This window comes from Pseudorca crassidens, chromosome 10, assembly GCF_039906515.1.
Source record: "Pseudorca crassidens isolate mPseCra1 chromosome 10, mPseCra1.hap1, whole genome shotgun sequence".
Lineage (NCBI taxonomy): Eukaryota > Metazoa > Chordata > Mammalia > Artiodactyla > Delphinidae > Pseudorca > Pseudorca crassidens.
This window is the reverse complement of record NC_090305.1, coordinates 3,384,414-3,404,988: the sequence shown is the minus strand read 5'-3', so window position 1 is coordinate 3,404,988 and position 20,575 is coordinate 3,384,414. Positions and strand designations below refer to the sequence as shown.

General features: G+C 51.8%; 1 protein-coding gene across 2 annotated transcripts in view; it reads left to right on the top strand.

The window, feature by feature from the left end:
• LYRM4 (LYR motif containing 4) overlaps positions 1-12,250 on the top strand; it is a 115,303-nt gene extending 103,053 nt beyond the window's left edge. For both annotated transcript variants that reach the window (XM_067751907.1, XM_067751908.1), the window contains one exon: positions 11,819-12,250. In XM_067751907.1, coding sequence (XP_067608008.1) covers positions 11,819-11,847 — 29 coding nt within the window. In that variant the 3' untranslated portion in view covers positions 11,848-12,250. The remainder of the gene's footprint in view (positions 1-11,818) is intronic.
• The last annotated feature ends 8,325 nt before the right edge of the window (positions 12,251-20,575 follow it).

Here is a 20,575-nt window from a genome sequence, read left to right as displayed (position 1 = left end):
GATATCTATTTCTTCCTGGTTCAGTCTCGGAAGGTTGTGCTTTTCTAAGAATTCCTTTTCTTCCAGGTTGTCCATTCTATTGGCATATAGTTGCTTGTAGTAGTCTCTCATGATCGTTTGTATTTCTGCAGTGTCATTTGTTCTCCTTTTTCATTTCTAATTCTGTTGATTTGAGTCTTTTCCCTTTTTTTCTTGATGAGTCTGGCTAATAGTTTATCAATTTTGTTTATCTTCTCAAAGTACAATATCATTTTTAATGACTACATATTAAGGATATGCTTTAAGAGAAAGTTATGGGCACCTCTCTGGCAGCTAAATCAAAAATCGAATAAAAAGTAAATTAACCTGAGAAATGAAAACTCTTAAGATTTTCTTTGGCCAAGTGCTTGAATGTACTGGCTTTGCTCTGTTTTGGAGGGAGAATATCAGAGTTGCCCCCTAGAATCTTATTTTTATGCATTTCTCCTTTCATTTCTAATGGTTTTGGCTTCGTACGCTCAGCTGCTGTCTATTTAGAGCATATACAAGTTTACATCTTGTAAACTGCTGCTACATCTTTCTTGTAAATGTTGCTCATTATTCAATTTAGTGCTTTTTAGACTCATCTCTACCTTGTCTACTGTTAATATAAACTGGTAGATTTTTCCCCCAGAATATGCCTAGTGTATCTTTATTCATCCCTCGATTTTCAGTCTTTATTGCTTGTGTTTTAGGAGTTTTGTCTTGTTTTGTTGCCAATCCCAGCTAGTCCTTTCACATTTCGTGTAACAGCTGATGGAGTTGACTTTGTTCCTTTCATCTCGTTCTGTTATTTATCATGACTGGTTTTCTCTTCTCCGCTTCTTTATTTGTGTTGGTTTTATCAGGTAGCGCCTCATGCCGTTTTCCCCTCTTTTACTAGTTTGGGAATTCTGTCCTACTTTTACATGTCGTTAATGATTGTCTTCTGTAGCCTGACGCTGAGAATTAGAAGCATACGTTTTTTACTGTTATTTGAAAAAGGATACCTGGTTTTTCCATCAAGACATCCTGTCTCCCTACCTGTGTAAATTTCACAAGCAAGTCCATTCTTCCCAGTTGTTTCTTCCTGAGTCCAAGTGCGCGAACTGTGCACTGCTGGTCCTCCGCCTCTCCCAGCAGCTTTATGTTATAGGCGGCCATTTGGGTCAGGTTTCGTCCATCTGGCTCCTAGATTCCCTTAGGTGTTCTGTTATTTTCCTGTGTCCTCTCACTGAGCTTCAGGTCTGGTCGTTAGCCTACCCTGCATGGCTGCAGTTCCATACGTGACAAAAGGGAAGTGTTCCCCCCTCCCAGGGACTGGTGCCGTAGTGGTGGCACCAGAAGGCCACGCCCACCGCAGGGTTCTCCAGAACCCTCAGGCCGCATCCCAGGTCTGCTCCTTTGTGCCTGTGGGAGAGCCCCGCCGGGACCTCGCTGGGCTTGAGCAATGCCTACAGAGCCTACTGGCAGAGCCGGGCTGGGACGTGGGGCAGGGGGCGCTTCCTAGGCAGGGACGCTGATCTCAGGACAAAGTCCGCCAGCTGCTCTTTCCTGCAGTCGTGCTGGTTACTCAGTGGGGTCGTTATCTCAGCCCATCTGTGAGAGATGGACATTTCTGAGGTCATACTTTTAGTCCAATTGGATGCGTAAGTAAAGGGGGGGAGGAACAAGTGGAAAAGAGAAAAAAGGCAAAAAACATGTGGACTCATTAAAGTAATATATCTTCCAGGAAAAACACTATTTTCCAAAATCTTGAAAAGGGGTGGGCGGGTAGACGAACCCTACCCTGGAATTGATCGTGTTTTCAGCTGAGCTACTGGAAATGAGACCGAACCTAGAGCTATGGAAACACGCTGTTGGCCGTTTACAGTTGTGCAGGCTGCGTGGACACGTGGGGACACGTGTGTGGTATGAGGGTTCTAGGTTAGGAACACAGACTGTATGTGCACGTGATCATTTGTGAACAGTGTCTTCCAGCTTTTCAAATGTAAACGTGACGAAATTGGTACGCAGAAATAAAAATAAAGTTGATTTGGGGTGGTGGGATTATGGTTGATTTTTTTTTTTATTATTTCTTTTCATGCTGGGTTTATAAACCACCATGTATTCATAGAATTAACTGAGATTGAAAGGATTAGAATTTAGAGACTTGCTTCAAGTCAGAGTACTACATATTAACCCTGTGATGTTGGGTAAAGTAACTTTACCTCGTAGACCCTCATCTCTTTAACTGTAAAAGAGACATGAGGACGACACCCACCTGCTCTACGCACCTTGTAAGAATCAGGTGAGCCGATAGAGTGCATACAACCATGTAAACCATCAAGTGCTAGAGAGAGTTTAGCTATTACTGTGTCACACACAGAAGTATGAAGCTGTCCTATTCCTAGCAAAATGACCGTAGTCCAAGTTCTCCAAAGCAGTGGCAGTGAAGAAGGCCTGTCTGCTGGATTGCAGGTGCCTTAACAGAACAGAACGGTCCCAGGCTCTTTTTAAAATCAGCCGTGGCAAAAAGTTGGGGCAGGAAGATTCATTTCCGCGCACTTTCCCCTTCGCAGTTCAAGGTGAGCACGTTTAAGAGACAGTCTGTGTGCTTCAGAGAAAAGCCGTGTGCACCGAGGCCATCTCCCCGAGGTGGGGGGAGGAGGCTGCCGCAGTGGCGAGAAGCTCCTCTGGGCTTCCTTCTCCCCGGGGAGCCAGGGGGGCACGGAAGGAGGTAGGTGGAGGTGGCCCTGTGCAGGCTCGCCCGGGCAATCTGGCCTGTGCACCGTGTCGCCCGCTGCTGCAGCCTGTCCTGCTCTGGGGCAAGTGAAAGCCGGCCCAGGGGAGGAGAGCCGCATGGCCTGGCCACTGCTGAGTGCTGGCCGGGCGTCTGAGCTTGTGGTTCAGAGGCCTGGTTCTTTCCCCTGTTGTGGAGTCAGCCTGGCAGTTGGCCTCTTGATGCCGCTGCCCACAGCAGGTTATTCGGGGGCCAGTTAGTTCATCCACCGGGACAGCATCCACCTCGCAGTAGGTCTCCAAGGTCTGTACTGTCGGTTACGTAGAGGAGACCAGTAGTGGGCACAGCAGCCCACGGCCCTGACGTTGAAGTTGATGCTTCCGTTTGGGCATCAGTAGGGTCCCTCTGGTATCAATTCTTTGCTTCCTGGGTGTCTAATTGGAGAGTGTGTTCAGTAGCCGGGCTCCAGGGACAGAGCTAAGGCTGTGTACGGTGAGTCCTCATGTCCTACAAGGGCCTGGGAGGTGAGATTGTTAAGAGAAAGCCCCCCGCCCTCTCCTTGACCCTGTGAGCACTGAGGATACCCAGGGGCCGCCGCCCTGGGCTGGCACTGAAAGGGAAGGCCCAGCTTACTGTCCCGTCAGACCCGTGGCATCATTTCAGGCTCTGGCTCTGGCCTTCCCTTTCTCTCTCATCCAGAATCACTTCCTGATGGCCCGAAATCTGGCCGTTCTGTCCAGCTGTCTTCACATCCCCTCTGCGGAATACTGGGAGGAAAGCAGACGTGGGCCTCACGGTCAGTAGCCTGTCGCTGAAAACTCTGCATCCCTTTTCAGTAACAGCCCAAATCTATACCCCAGAGTCCCGGCCCCAGAGCTGATGGTCAGATGTTTACCCACCAGGGCAGCACAGGCATTGGCCCATCAGAATGAAAGCTGGCCAAGCTGGATCTGGAAAGTAGTCCACCAAGCCAGATGGGGACCCCAGCGCGAGACCCAAGCCTCCTGGAAGGGGGAGACCGGGTGGCAGAGGGGGGGTCGGAGCAGCAGTCAGGTGCCGGGTGTGGAAGTAGTTCAGCGTTTTCACAAGTGTGGCCCTTACCAGCTGAAAGTCAGCCTTGCCCTGTCTCCCGGCCAGCAGGGACCCTGTGCTTCGAGGGGTCTCCTTCCTCCAGACATCCCTGAGAATCCCCAAGTGTCCTTTCACATACGCTGAAGTGTCTCCTAGACCCTGCCAAGTTGGGGCCTGTGGAAGACGGCGGCTCTCTGGGTCTGAGTCACGTCGAGCAGGGGCACAACTTCACTGCCCGGCACTGTTGGCGGCCCTTGTCCCAACTCCCTCCCACCGTCCAGGACCAGCTCCTCAGGGGCTTCCAGGAGCTCGTGGGCTTCTCAGGGCTGGGGATGGATGGGGGCGTGTGTGCTAGGTTGGGGCCCGGTCTGGCATCGCTTCTTAGCATCTGGGCCCACTGCTCCCTCTGTGAGTCTGCCGGGCACTTTGGTTCGTGATGGTGTTTGTCTCTCGGTGTCCACTGGGCTGCTCTTTCAACCTAACTTCGGAGTGAGGAAGACAGAAGGGAGCCCAGTTAATCAGATGTGCTGGGGTATGTCGGCCCCAGTGTTGTTTAAGGAAGCTCCCAAGCCCTGGGAAAGTGAGGGCGTTGCTCACCGTCTGTTCCAGTGTCCCTGCATATTACCCAGCAGGTCCCAGCGGGGCTGGGAGCAAAGGAAGACAAGGCAGCTGTTCGAAAGAAAGAAGGAGGTCTGTGCGTCCGGACACGGAAGGATGCTGAGCTTGAAAAGTAGGTTGCGGGAGAACGCACGGACTGTGATTCCTCATTTGTTTGTTTCTGTTGTTTGCTTCCCACTTCGCGCGTGAGGGTCCTGGCCTGGCCGCTGGCTGTGGTGGCCTGAGGCCCGCGTGCAGGGCTGAGGGGCACCGAGCCAGGCAGCAGCGCGACCTCTGACGGACTTGTCTCTGGCAGCTTGCCGGGGCTCTCGTTGTCGCCGTCCCGGGGAAGTGCCGCTTTCACTCTGACGTGACGCTCGGGCCCTGGGCTCTGCCCGCTTCCAAGAAGGGCTTGGTGACCGAGTTGCTGGTGCTGACCTGCCGCTGGGTGGCTTTCGCCTGCAGAGCTTCCCCACCCACGCCGGGGGACTGCAGGCCACTGGCCAGCAGACTGTCTCTGGTGTCCCCTCGTGGCCAGCGAGTGTGAGTGTGGAGGGGGACGGCCAGCACCCGTCTCCTGCTTCACCCCGAGCAGTGCCCGGCAGCTGCAGAGAGCAGGTGCGGAGGGGGACGGAGGACACAGCCCCGGCCCTCGCTGACAGTGTGGCGTTTAGAGCGACACTGTGGGCTGCGGGGACGCTTCCTCCCCCACCTGGTCTCACAGCCTCTGCTCCACCTTCTGGAAGAGCTGGGCCCAAAGTGCACCTGGCGGGGAAGTATCAACCCTGGGTTTTGTTTGGTTTTGGGGGTCGTATTCACTCACTGGGGGAAAAAATCTGACCGTAATTTTAGAATAATAATGATGAAGCCCTTAGATCAGCAGTCCTGCTCGCTCAGGGGAGCGAGTCAGTAGCAAGAGAGAGGTGACTGCACCGTCACCCTGTGTCCCTCCTGAGAAACTCAACAGTGGCCCAGGCCGCTTGTGTCCTGGAAAGCTGGCCCTGCGATTCGGGGCCTCGTCCTTGTTGGGACCCGCTGCCTCACGTGCGTGTCTGTTCCTGCAGAGGGGACCCCTGCCGGCTGCCCTGCCTTCAGGCTCCTTTGTGGCCACAGTCCTCTGAGACCCGTTAAAATGGTCTGATTGCCTTTACTCTCGTGGCCTGGAAAACGAAAGAAGCCGTCGCATTATAGCCTGCTTTTTTCTTCTAACTGAACATCAGCCGTGCAGAAAAGCAACAGAATGGCCCAGAAATCTGACAACAGTTGATAAGAGGGCAACCATGTAATTCATCATCCAGACTGGGCCCCTTGAGGCGAAAGAGACCCCGTTAGCAATCAGGCTGGGATCCTCTGTGTGAACCGGACGTGTGGCCACGCCAGTGAGAGTGCACACACCTGCACCTGTGTTCTCTCTTGTCCCAACAAGCAACGACGAAACACAGTAGCTATTAAACGGAACATGGGATTTAGGGAAGAGATATGAATTTGTTCATCACTCTGCCAGGAGCATCACAGAGGAAATAAGAGTTCAGCTGCTCACCACCGCCCTCTACAATAGGCATAGCCAGTATCTGAACTTCAAGGCCCACAGAGCAGAGTGGAAGGGGGTTGGGGGGAGCACAGAGACCCTTCCCTGGGTTCTTTGAACGGACCTCCTTTCTAGTTGTCGGCTGAATTTTCACACATCTAGTTTGAGTGCTTCACGTGTTCTCCCATTGCACAAGACCATAGCAAAATTACAAGTAGCAAAGTTATGTTACTATATGTGAGCATTTTTAGAGGAAGACCATGCAACCTATATTCTTAAGTTTTGGTTTCATAATATCTCTTGTTGCTAAACAGAAAAGACTGGGAAAAATTATATATAAGGTTCAGGAATCTCTTTCATTTTGCTCTTTAAAAATTATTAGGAAGCACGAAGTATGATAAAAATGGGTTATTTGAAAAATGTTTGTTAGGGCACGTGACTTGACTAAGGCTGTGACAGTGACTCTCTGCACTGGGATCTCACTGGAGAGAATTACTGTGTGAATTGCAGGCAGCGTGGAAAGCTGTCTGACGTTGTTATGAAACAGAGGGGGCTATAGGGGCCACAGACGGACGACCTGCTCACCTTCACGGCACGGGCAGGCAGACGGCAGAACCTGCAGGCTGACAAAGATTCATTATCTTGGTGGCTTAAAGGTTGCGGGGGAGGCTTCCAGAGCCCCGATCAAGTGTAGCTACCCTAGGAAGGTGTAATATCATTAAAACACGCCTCACAGTCTGGGTGTGTCAGGAGGCACTCAAAGGCACAGGACAGATACAGTGCATCTTCGTGAAGAGCCTGAGCTGCTGGACAACGTGGGAAACATATTAAAATGAGCATAAACACAGCGTAGAGCAGAATACACCAGTTCCGTGAAAGTCACCAGGAGACTTTCCAAGGACTGCTCCAGTTGCTGCAGCCGCTTCAGTAAGCCCCAGACCCCCATGAGTACGATTTTGTGAACAAAATGCTACTTCTGGACGACAGGGTCTGTTTTCTAACTCTCCTGTTCTGTTCATTTCTCTCTTTTAACTGAATCCCCAAAATGCTTTAATGTCTTCCTTTTCAAAATGTTCTTTTTTATTCTTGACTTCATATTCAGTCAAATAAACATTTCGTTTTCTCAAGTAATTCAAAAAAAATCCTGTTGGGATTTTTATTATCATTGTGTTAAATATAATTTGGCAAAAGGTTGGCATTTTTGTATGACTCAGTCTCTCCGTGAACATGGTGTGTCATTTTATTCAAACTTATTTTGTATTTCTAAGGTGTGCAGTGTTCTCTCTAAGAACCACAAACATTTCTTACTAAGGTTGTATCCAGGCGTGTCGGGTTTCTTGTGTGACGGTTGCTGCTGCCTTTTCTCATTATATTTTCAGTGTGATCCACTGCAAAATGGAAGGGCATGTCCATTTGAGCAATTACAGGCCTTCCAAGTACAGAAATTAAACACCAAGGGTGGAGTTTGCCTATAAAAGCCTTTAAATCGATGGTGATAGTGTTATATTGTCCTCGTAAGTTTGTCCTGAGAGCAAAAGAATCAAATACTTTTTTTTTTTTTTTTTGGCTGTATCGGGTCTTCATTGCTGCACGTGGGCTTTCTCTAGTTGCGGCGAGCGGGGGCTACTCTTCCTTGCGGTGCGCGGGCTTTTCACTGCGGTGGCTTCTCTTGTTGCGGAGCACAGGCTCCAGGCGCGCGGGCTTCAGTAGTTGTGGCACACAGGCTCAGTAGTTGTGGCTCGCGGGCCCTAGAGCGCAGGCTCAGTAATCATGGCTTAGTTGCTCCGTGGCATGTGGGATCTTCCCGGACCAGGGCTCGAACCCGTGTCCTCTGCATTGGCAGGCGGACTCTTAACCACTGGACCACCAGGGAAGCCCCCCACATGCTGTTCTTATTTAATCCTCCCAACAGCATGAAGGCATCTGATAGATTTGGGCCTAGCAAGTGTCTGGGGCCGTCGATACCTTTTCTTCAAGTCCAGTCGTGTGATTCTCACAACAGCCCCGTGACATAGGCAGTGAGCATCAGACGCCCACACTGAGCCCCGCCGCTCCGAGTCTAAGCCAGGTTGAGATGTGCTGCACGGGAGACGCTCCTGGCTTCAGAGGAGAAAGCAGGGAGGACCTGAGAGCCTGGACTACGTTTCGTTCCCTGGATCGTGCTCCTCCCTCCCCAGCAGGTTATTGGTCTGATGAGTCCCAGAGCTCATACGTGTTTCAGGGCCATCCAGTCATCCCATCTACGTGCGGTTGAGTCATCTGTCTGTTTCTCTAATGGAGTCTAATGCCATCTCCCAGAGTTCATAGGGCAAACGTGTGATTGGCTCTAATGGCCCATTTGTGCGTGGTGATAGTCTGGCGTGGGGTGGAGTCAGCTCGGTCCTGGAGGGGCCGTAGACTGCAGCTGTGATCGCACTTGCTCGCCTCCTGGCCACTTCCCCTCACCCGCTGCTGGAGCGACTTGCTCCGTCATTAGCACTGCAGGCTGCCCGCCCCCGGTGTGGGCTGACACAGCCCGAACAAGTGTGACAGAACTGTTACACCCACGTTCATTGCCTCATCTCAACAGCCCTTGTGGAGATGACTTTAATGCTTACTCCCTGTGTGAACTGAGTCTTTCCCTTACCCCTCCTGTTACTGCTCTGGATTAATCCCCGTAGCCCTGGATTACAGCTTTAAACCCCTGCTGAGCCACGTTTAAATCGTGTGGTTTTGTTAATGGTGAGTGAGCATTCTCGTTACAGTAAACGGCCCGTCGCTATTTTTATTGACGTGCCTTTTATCAATTCTGTATTTCCACTAGTAGCTCTTCCACCAAAGCATGTCACAATCACTTACTGACCAGATTTTAGAGCGAGTGGACACGTAGAGCCTTATAACCAGGGGTACCAGACCCCGGTGTTGTTAGTTACCACGTCCCTACTGAGCAGGCCGGCGGGCCTGGCGCTGCCCTGGACTCTGCTGGGAAGGCAGCCGAGCCAAGCGGAGCGCGAGCCCCTGCTTCCTCCCACTCCGCCAGTCTCCATGCCGAGGAGCTGACACAGGCACACAAGTCGTGATGGGACAAGGCCGCGTGAGTGCCCCCCGGGTGGCGCAGACATTGCAATAAGTGTTCCCAGGAGAGAGAGAGAGCCCCTTCTGCAGAGGGGACCCAGGGGAGCTTCAGCGGCCGACTCAAAGGGTGGGTGGGCTTCTGCGCGGTGGGCGTGGGTCCACATGAGCCTGAGGGACAGACAGATGGGACCAAGGTCTCCTGGCGCCAGTGAGAAGCTCGTGATCACAAGAGGGTGCCGGCCATGCGAGGAGTGTGCATAGCAGACCAGGGGGCCTGCACAGATAGAAACATGTTCATCTTCGTGCTCTCTTAAAACCATTAAGATCTGTTTTCATGCAGTTTTTTCCCCCAAAGGCCATAGAAGTGTTGTTTCTGAGTGGAATTTTTAAAATCTTATTCATACTTTGGTCAAAGTGGACTCTACATTTGAAGGTTTGTTTTGACCTAAAAGTTTCCTAAAACTTGAGCTCTTTGGATCGCCCCAGTGCAGCTTTCGTGGAGCTGACTGGGACCAGGTCACCTCATACAGCTGTGTTTCTTGCGAGTGCACCTACCCGCCAGAGGTTCCACCCTTTAGATGGCCGACCATGAGAAACACATGCTGCGTTGACTGTGCTGGTGGGGCCTCTGTTAGGGGGGCCGCACAGGAGAGCCATCGAGACGGCGGCCGTGGGCGCTCATGGTGTCCACAATGAGTTGGGTGGGAAGACACGTGTTTGTTCTGGGACGCGATCAACACACTGCCGAACCTGCAAACAGTCCACCAAAGGGAGTGTCAGTTGTCGAGCAGATGCACACTTTTGGGAAGTTGTTTTGCTAGATCCATCAAGATCCATAAAAGTAATCGTACCTGTTTACCCACTAATTCCACTTCCAGAAACCTTTTATAAGAAAAGAAAATCGGAGATGCTGTGCAAGGTTTATACATAAGAATGGTAATCCCAGGACTAAGCAGAAACTCTGCAAGTGCTCATCACATGAGAATGATCACATAAATTACCATGCATCTCTACAATGCACTTTATCAGTTTCTAAAGATACCCTTTCAAAGACTATTTAATGACATAAGGATATAAAGTTTTGAAAAGCGAGTTATGATTACAAATTTAAATATTCTGTTTATATATACACACACATACAGTTTAAATGTATAAGTGAATTAAAAGACCAGACAGAAAAAATGCTAAAATATTAATAGCCACATACTCTAAAGCAAATATTGCGGGACAAAAGAAGACCTTTATAAGTCCCAGTGTGGTTTTCTTTAAACTTTAGAAATTCACAGGCTGTCTGTTAATGGTGCCTTCCCAGGTGACAGGGACATTGTTTCCACTTATCCTAGGGCACAGCACACCTTCTTGTCTGCAGTGACCTTTTTATCAATAGTCATATAGTCTACACTTAAAATTCACAATATACATTCACATCAGTTACGGTTTGGTTTAGTTGTATATAACAAGAAACCCAAATAACAGTAGCTTTAAAAATATGGCAGTTTATTTTACTCTCGTGTAAAAGAAAAGTTGGCATTAAGCCAGTAAGTTGGCTGGTGTGATGGCTCCATGGCCATCAAGAACCCAGGCACCTCCCTCCTGCCTCTCATCTTCCGCGTGTGGCCCCATATCCCACTTGCCTCATAGTGCTAGACGGCTGCTGATGTTCCAGCCATCAGGTTACAGTTGCCTCCCTCCTTGTCTGTCTCCCTCCTGGACTCTGAGCTTCCTGAGGGCAGGGATGGGTCTCCAGCCTCACCCAAGCACAGTCCCAGTACAGGAAGTGCCTGCCATTCATCTGTGGCCCAGCCGGGGCTGGGCTGCCCTTCACACCTCCTCCAGGGCTTGCCGGGGCTTTCATTCAACAAATGCCTGTACATCGTCTCTGCTGCAGAGCCCTCTGCTCTCCGCTTCCTTTTCTCAATCCTTTGTCAGTGGTCGCAGGACTGCAGGACCCAGGGCCACAGCATGCCTGGGTCACCTGCCCTACCTTTGAGGGGCTCCCAGGCAGATCTGAATGAGCACATGACCTCACACAGGCCCTGGGCACAGACCACCCAGGTGGTCCAGGCAGGCTGCAAGGTGGGGACAGCGGGCTTCACAGCCTCCCTCATGGCTGCTGCCGGCTGTAAGACACGTAGGAGTCAGAGAGCCGGCCCCTCAGGAGGTGACAGGAAGCCCTTTACACCTTCCACCGCTGCAGCACAGGCATCCTCGCCTCTGTGTCCACAGTGACGTCCCCTGGCAGGTTCCCCAGCTGCCTCCAGGGCTCTTGTACCACGTAGGTGCCAACTGTGTTGAGGGTCCAAAGGCTGTTGGAGCAGCAAAGGACGTGAAGATCAGCTGGGAGTAGCCCTGTAGCCCTCATCCCACAGGTGAGGATGCTGAGACCAGAGGGAGGAGGTGGACAGCGTGACAGGTGAGTGGCAGAGCAGGGGTACAGCTGTGCTTCCTCTGCCCCAGCGTGGACAGAGCTCACTAGTGCCTTACGGTGAAAGTCCATCCTTGCGGAAGAAACAGTCCTAAAGGCCAGAAATCCTGTTGGGTGAGGAGCTGCTGTGCACAGGTCTGGCTGGGTCTCACCTGGCTCAGGACAGCCCGCGGTCGGGACCATCCCATGGGCGAGCAGGAACAAGTGGGAATCTCCCACTGTTCCCACAGTGCGGGAAGTGGGGTGGGACAGTGCCGGGAATTAGCAGAAGCAAAGCTGGTGACTGCACTCCGCCCCACAGTGCCGTTTCCAGAACGACGTCCTGTGACGGTGCACATCTGCACCTAAATGTAGAAACGCACTTCTGAGTTTCACGGCTAACGGAGCCCGTGGTTCTTGATCTGTGTCTTCTCTTTGCCTCCAGGTACACATTGGCCAAATGTATTCGACTGACAAGCTCATCATTGAGAATCAAGAGAAGCCCAGGACCTAGGGAGCCGGGACCAGCCACCAGCAGCAGCCGTGGACCACTTTCAGCATCCATCCTGCTTGGCAAGGGCACTCCCAGCAGACCACAAGTGGCCTCCCACATCAGCTTTAAACAGCTTCTCACTCTGCCTGATGAACTGAGCAAGGTTCCCGTTCTCCTGCAGCCTTAGCGACAAGGGGCGGCTGTCTCTCCTCGGTTCAAGTGTTAGAGTGAAGAGCTGGAGCTCCTCAGGAGAATGCCGTGTATTACTGCGTCTCCTCCAGCCCAGCCCTCCTGGTAGCTCCTCAGCACTTGTATACAGCATTCCCAGAGTTTGTTTCTTGGTCCTTGACAATAAAAAGAAGGTCCCTAGGCCTCTGTACCGGACGCGCCCATCACGGTTAATGCCCTTCTGTTTCCTGCTGGGTGGCCGGTCAGTGGGGAGACCAACAGGGAGGACCCAGCCTGAGCTGAGTCCCCCCTTTGCAAAGGCAAGTCCAAGCACAAGTAGAGATTTGGGGGCAGCGTGGAGTAGGGCAGAGCTGAAACGGTAAAGGGTGCGCCCTGCAATTCAGACCTGGGCCCAGTGCAACAGCAGAGGTGGTCTGTGTGTGGATGCACACCTGGGGACAGGTACGTACAACCTGCTGTCAGACTGTGGTCTCGGGATTGGCGACGTCAGCCCCACCGGGGAGCTTGCTGGAAGCGCAGAATCTCAAGCCCCACCCCCAAACCTTTTGAATCAGAATCTTCAGTCTGACACACCCTAGGAGACTCCAGTATACACCGAGGTTTGAGACATGCATCCCAAAGCTCACTTACTGAGTCAGAATCACCTGGAGAGACAGAGAGTTTTTTTGTTTTGTTTTGTTTTGAGGTACGCGGGCCTCTCACTGTCGTGGCCTCTCCCGTTGCGGAGCACAGGCTCCGGACGCGCAGGCTCAGCGGCCATGGCTCACGGGCCCAGCCGCTCCGCGGCATGTGGGATATTCCCGGACCGGGGCACGAACCCGTGTCCCCTGCATCGGCAGGCGGACTCTCAACCACTGCGCCACCAGGGAAGCCCCAGAGAGTTTTTAAAAAGGAATTTCTCAGTGCTTCATACTCTGACTCGATAAGTGAGAGGTGAGGCACAATGATTTATAAATACATTTTAAAGCTCTCCTGGTCTTTCTAATGTTGAGCCAGTTTGGGAAACTGCCCTTTGAGGATGTTACAGGTGAAAACAGTAGTATGTATTTATCCTTGGAAACACATCAGTTAAAAACAGGGAAATAAGGTAGTAAATAACTTACTTGACTTCTGGGAATTTTGTGAGGGACCTGGACACTGGGAGGTTTCTTGGCTTACCTCCATAAACAGTACTGAGTGAATTCATTACTCACGTGTTTGGGTTTGGAACAGGCTCATATAAATAGTTACAGGTCCTAAAATAGCTTTGACTATCACTGACCTGCCACTGAACCGCTCCCTGCGTCTTAATTCTCACAGTCATGTGAGCCAAGCGCGAGTGGCCTGGGTCCATGTCCTCCCTCCCGTGTTAAAGACTGTGAGTGCCCACCTTATCTATGGATCGTAGATATTGTTGTGATGGTGCCTTCCAAATAGGTGAAACGTGTAGTCATTCTGTTTGGCAATATAACGTGTGATTTCAGGATGCTTTGACCCGTGGTTAAAGTCTTGTGTGCCCGTGAGACCAACCCTTGGTTGGTCCCAGATCTATTACCCCTATAAACCCGGATCCTTGCACATCTTAGGGCCGAGGTGTGAGAATGAAGGGAGACAGTGAAGGGAATGGGAGTGTGCGCCCCCCTCAGCTGACTGTCACGGGGCAGCATCTCAGCCGGGGGTGTGGCTCTGGGGCACGTTCCCTTCTGCACCAGGCAGGCGTGTGGTCACTCAGAAACAACTACATCCGACCACTGTGCCAGCCAGCGGAAGTCACCTCTGATTTACACTTAATTAAAGCAGCTGCTACTTGGAAACCTAAGTCCAGAGTTGAGCCTCTCCCCAGAAATTCTGCTGGAATTGCCAGCAGGATAGCAGCTCCACGGGAGATCCCCCCAGGTTTTACTCACAGAGAAAGTGGAGCAAGCAAACGGAGCTCTGTCCTGCAGGCCTTCAACAGCGGGTGGCTCTTACGTTAATTAAAGCGCACGGATGGGTCTGAACGTGCCCCAAGCCTTAATAAACAGAGCTAACTTTTGCAGCTCAGATAAAATTAACTATGCATTTGGAATTTGGAAAGGCGTGAAGGAGAATTCTGTGACAAAAGCCACAAACGGGGGCTTCCCTGGTGGCGCAGCGGTTGAGAGTCCGCCTGCCGATGCAGGGGACACAGGTTCGTGCCCCGGTCCGGGAAGATCCCACATGCCGCGGAGCGGCTGGGCCCGTGAGCCATGGCCGCTGAGCCTGCGCGTCCGGAGCCTGTGCTCTGCAACGGGAGAGGCCACAACAGTGAGAAGCCCGCGTACCGCAAAAAGAAAAAAAAAAAAGCCACAAACGGATCCCTCAACTTGGCGGTGCAGGTACGGCAGGCAGCACCTTGCACTGGGTGTCCCCCGGTTCAGAGGACCCAAGGGGATGTCCCTGTGGGGAGGGCCGCTTGTGTAAAGCACTCCATTTGCTCGACGAGGCCCCACCTGAGGCCTTAGGGTGAGGACGCTCCCTCCGTCCCGGCCGCCTCCAGCCTCCGGAATGTGAGGCTGTCCTAGAGGCGGGATCCCAGCTGAGGATGCTTTCCAGCGTCAGCGCTGAGAAAATAAGAAATACCACAGTGTAAGCCAACTTGTCCTGAGACAGGAACCAAGCGTGCTGGTGTCTAGACCTTCAGAGGTAACACGTGCTTGGTCTGGCTGTAACGCTTCGATGCTGGGAGACCAAGCACATGGCTTTCGTTCTCCAGGTGGAGCTGGCGGAGCTCGCTTTACCTCTGCCTGCTGCCACCAAGCAGCTGTCACCTCCGTCCCTCCATCCCCAGCCTCACCCAACATCTCAAGTCCCTGGGCACAGCAAACGTGCCACCCAGCATCCAGGAGCAAAGGCGACAGGCTGGAAGGAGCCACAAAGATGACAAACCTCGGACCAGCAGACACTGGAGCTCAGCGAGCTCAACCCCTGAGCCCACAGGTATGAAAACTGAGACCCTGAGCAGCGTCTCCAGTCGGTCATGCGCAGGCCCAGCCCCCTCCCACCCCCCGTCGCTCATCTCATCTGTTCAGTGTTGGCTGGGAGCCAGGAGCCGGGGACATACCAGCGACCAAGCCCCGGCCCTGCCTTCAGAGCCCGCAGCCTCGCAAGAGGGTTACGTGAGAAAACGGTGGGTCTGCCGAGTGCAACAGATGGGGAAACAGGTGCTGCAGGAGGGGACAGTGAGGGTCAGGGGAGGCCTCCCCAGGAAGGGGGCTTTCAGATGAAATGAGAGGCGGGTGGGCTGGGCAGAGGGCAGGGAGAGGAGCTCTCCAGGCAGGAGCGGCAGCACATGCGAAGCCCTGAATCAGGAAAAACAGTGCAACCCAAGGAACTAAAGGAAGCCCAGGATGGCTGGTGGCGAAGCTGGGTTGGGAGGCGGGGACCCAAGGACTGCAAGAAGCTAGTGGGGTTTTTAAGCAGGATCTTGTCTGTATTTTTAAAAGGTCACATTGCTATAGCGGGAATAGGATGCAGGGCGACCAGCTTTTGGTGGGAGAAATGGGGGGTCAGACTGAACACTTGTAATCCAGGCAAGAGATGGTGGTGACTTCACCGAGGCCGGTGATGTTGGAAACAGTCAGCATCACCCTGAGAAGAACTTGCCTCGGCCAGGGCTCTCCTCCCAGCGGGCAGGAGACACGTGGGGCAGAGACGCCCTGCAGAGCCCCCCAGGCCAGTCTAGCTTAGGTGAGCTGGCTTTAGCCACCCCTTAGCTCTGTGGTCAATAATCAACTACTGTCTAAGGCACTGAGCTTTGGGGTGGTTTGCTATGAAGCAGTGACAAACTAATACAGAGAACTAGTAGAAAACCTTAATTTATTACTTACTCAGGGCCACAGAGCAAACTTTGAAGAGTAGGCAGGCAACCTCAGCCCAAACTGGGGGTCTCCTGGGCAGGGCCGTTTCCACGAGTATCTTCAGGGCACAGGTGTCACGTGTCTTACAGACAGAAGGGCTTGCTAACTACTGGACCCCACTGGGGGGCACATTAGGAACAAAACAGGACGAAAAAAAGAAAGAAGAAAATAGAGTCAACAGGACTACCGACTGGGTGGGTGTGAGGTGTACGGGGCGTAAGGGGCACCTGGAGCGCCAGGTTTGGGGCCACGGTGGCTGAGCAGACGTAGGCCACCACCTGAGAGAGAACAGGAGGGGACACTGTCTGCGCTTTCTCCCCCTGCTAGGTCCAATCAACTTCAAGTTCAAACAGAAAGTCTAGCGCCTACAAATGTGTCTTTTACCTCCAAATGTTGAAAATATCATTTCTGTAGATTCGTTTTATTTTTTTAAAAAAATCCACTGGAATAAAGCAGCTGGAAAGACCCTTATAAAGAGACTTCCCCTTAGCTCTCTGAAGAACAGATATTCTCCTTCTATAGGTTAAAGCCTATAGATGTATATCATCATTGGGAACAGGACGAGTAGGGGAAATTTTTCCATATTTAGCAAAAGGTGACACGAGATTAAAAAAACAAAGGGCTGAGGAAAGTTGGTCGACATATTCTGAGAATGTGCTTCCAAGAATGAAACTAAAAGGCACAGTAAAACCTCAGCAGGTACATACAGAAAGTGCGCAAGTACATTTTAGAACAGAAGGGGCTGCTTTCTTATGAGGCACTTCCTGCAAACTGTTGCCCACTTTCTAGATGAAAGGATTGCTCAGGTATTGAGGCCGGGCTACACTTGTAGCAACAGCTGAAGAAATGACAAGCACTCAGAAGGCAGAAGGAGAAAGCGTTTCCTACACCGAGGATCATGTCCTCTGAGCTTGGGACGGTGTCTTCTGAACCCACCACGGTATGGACACAAAGTGCCTTGATAAATATGGTCAGAACCCAGATGACCAAATCTTGATTGCAGACAACCACGGGAACGGTTTGGAGAACATTTTAAAAGTTCTGCCTTTTAAATTGTGCAGTGGCCTCATGACGGTGGTCATCGCGTGACTCAGAAGCCACGGGAAGCAGCCACGCCATCTGGGTCATGGGCACGGACACAGCTAGTGAGGTCGGCAGACAAAGGCGGAACCCTGTGCTGATGCTCATTCTTACAAACAAAGGGAACAGCCCACAAGGACTCGTGCTCCGTGCGTCCCAGGAGCTCGTCTCATGTTTGCTTTGTTACAAGAAAGCTGGAACTTGGTGGAGAAAGCGTGCTTTTCCTCTGAGCATTTGCCCAGGATCTCTATGGACAAAGGTTCACCTCACCCCGAGAACAAATAGGATTTTCCCTTTCCAGTCTGTCTGCAGCCCTTATTAGTCCTTCAGGGACCCTTTCACGAAAACGGCTTCTCGTGCTGAAATCTGTTTGGGGGGTAAGATAGATGCTCTTGCTTTTGCTCAAGGGCAAAGCTTTAAGTCCAAAGACCCTCAAGAGAGAACCCAGAGGAGAACTCTGAGATGAATCTGTGTGTGTCTCTACCTGGAGGGACCACTGCACCGTAAGAGCGACAGCAAAGAAAGTCGTTGCCTTATTGTCTCGAAATTAGACCATGAGCAAGCGTTGACACCAGTGGAGCTGGAATTGAGCTTGTTCTCAGACTCCACATCCCTGTGCTGACCCAAGGGCCGTGTCAGTCATTGGACATGCTGGATGCCCCTTCCAGAGGAGCTGGACTTCCAGGGGTCTAGTCTCGGCAGGAAAACAAATGACTTGCATCCTTTTCCTACTAAAGTGATGAGCTTTCAAAGGAAGTTCAGTGGTACAAAATAGAAACGCTTGCCTCTCATCAGCCAGAAAGTTACGGAGGGTATCACCTAAATGTCAACTAAACATTGTTAAAATATTTCAGTAGAACTTGCCATCAGTTACTAAGTGAATTCATGTGGCTTCATCTGTCTGGAATACAGAGACAGTTCCATAACAGTATAACTGGTTCTTAGTTCTTAAAGGAGTATTTCATTTAGGTGCATATGTGTGGTATACGAGGCACATAGAGGCTATATGATGAAGGACTCCAGTATTAACGCTAAGAGTCTTACCAAGATTTGCCAGATAGACTCTTCCACTCACACTTCAAACAGGTAACATATTTAGGATTATTAATTTGCCAAATTTTATCATGTATTTTCACTTTAAAAACACAGCCTTGAGGGCTTCCCTGGTGGCGCAGTGGTTGAGAGTCCGCCTGCCGATGCAGGGGACGCGGGTTCGTGCCCCGGTCCGGGAAGATCCCACGTGCCGCGGAGCGGCTGGGCCCGTGAGCCATGGCCGCTGAGCCTGCGCGTCCGGAGCCTGTGCTCCGCAACGGGAGAGGCCACAACAGTGAGAGGCCCGCGTACCGCAAAAAAAAAAAAAAAAAAAAACCCCACAGCCTTACACTTCCTAATGGGACTCTACAAACAGAAGCTGATTCAAAGAGGTGAAACAATATATCCGTAACTCAGACTGCAAAAATAAATAAAACAATTCTTTAAAAAAAAAATTTGGAAGACAGGAATATGGTGTGATGGGAGGAATGCAGGTGGTGGGAGGAAAAAAAAAAAAGCCACTGGGCGGGACAGCCCGAGACCTGGGGATGCTGTTGCGTTTGTGTTCGAGGGGGTCAGCACTGGCCAGACCCCTAATGACCTTTCTAGCTCTAAAAGCTTGCAATTAATCAAAACGAAAGAAACCATCCTCGAGACCATCTGAAAGCTAGGAGTTTGGTTTGGTTTGGTTTTTGTTTTTCCTTTGGCCACACCGCCGGACTTGCGGGATCTTAGTTCCCTGACCAGGGATCGAACCCGGGCCCCGGCAGTGAACGTGCTGAGTCCCCACCACTGGACCGCCAGGGAAGTCCCTGAGTGCTAGTTTTTGGCACAATTCAGCAAGAAATCTTCAGGATCCATCCCCAGCTTCATGTGGAACTTTGGTGCTGCCTGGGGTTGGCCAGAACATTCAGCCCAGCCCATGGTCCATAAGAATATGAATTTGGGATTAACTGGACAGTGAAGCCAGCTGGCCCTCTGCAAAGGCACAGGGAACTCATGGATGGGCTGGGGGGCCGGGGGGAGGGGGGCCCTTGGCCCCTCGGAATCCTCACCAGCCACCAGGCCAGTGTCTGACCCAACAAGTGTGTTTCCAGCTTCTTCTGAACTAAAAACTTTTTCTCCCTGGCTTCTGCTGGCTTCTGCGATTCCTAAAGCAGAATTTGGACCCAGCTGAAAAAGAAAGGGACATCTGGCTCCTGCTCACCCAGCAACAACTGTTCCCTCACATGTCTTCCCAACAGGCACAGGCTTAAAAAGAAAGCTCTGAATGCACTCAAGGCAGAGCAAGCAGTTTGGGGTGGAGGCACATGTGGGCCAGGGGCCCCTGCCCCCGAGAATCTGACTTCATTGTTGGGGGGCCCAACACGTGGAGAACAACCAGAAAACGACCGAGTGCTGGCCAGGCCGCAAGAGCAAGAGAGCAGCATATGGGCCAGACAGAACTCACAGAGATCCTGGGGCTGGAATAAGCCTCGGCGGAGAGTGGAGAGTCGGTGCCAGTGGGTGGAGAGCGTATCAGTTAGCGGGCAGGGGGACTTCCCTGGCGGTCCAGTGGTTAGGGCTCTGTGCTTTCACTGCAGGGCCCAGGTTCAATCCCTGGCCAGGGAACCGAGATCCCACAAGCCTCATGGCGCGGCCAAAAAAAGGAAAGAAAAAGGGAGGCAGCACGCCGGTGAGTGTTCACTGGGACGGGGCAAATCCTGGTTCCTCGTGGGCTTCCTATGGAGAAAGTAGGGACAGGGCCTCAAGGTCGCCCGAGCTACAGACACCCCAGAAAGTCGTCCCTTCCTTCATCCTCCAGCTCTGCCTCTTCCTCATGGCATCTCTAAACTTCTGTTTCCTCATCTATGAAATGGAGCTGGTCACATCCTGGACGCACAGGGTTGCTGTCAGGATTGTAAACACATAAGGCACGTAAAGTTCTCCTCCTGTGTTTGCTACCGAGTAAGCCAGCAGTAACTGGTAGCCGCTTTATCGTTCATTTAGAAACTGTGTCAGACGCCCTAGGGGATGTAGAGATGGACCAGATGTGGAGCCTTCCCTTAATTACAGTACATTTAGCACCGTAGTGAAGACGTGTGTAAATGGCTAAGGGGATAAGTTACCTGGGAGAGTCAGAGATCAGGTAGTGCTGGAAGCGGGGAGGAGGTGAGATACAAAAGGAGAAATTGCTTCCTTCTGAGCCACAGGTTCTGGGCTGAGCAGTCTGAGCCTTACTCAGTGGGAGAGGGAGCATTTAAGCAGGGAATGGTGTCTGCAGCAGATTGACTGGACGGCAATGCAGAGAACGCCCGTGAGTGAAGAGCTGGCCAGGAAACTGATGCCATAACGTAGATCTGAGGGGGCTGCAGCCTGGCTGAGGACAGTGGTGGTGTGGACGGGATACAGGGGAAAGAATGAATCCAAGTGACAGGCTTGATGAGAGACTGGAGACACAGAAGAAAGAAGGGAGTGAAGGAACTCCAGTGCTTCAATCCTGAGACGCCGGCAGGGTGGCTGCCCCTCGCTGAGATGCTGAGATTCAGGGCAGCGTTGCAGCCCCTTAAGG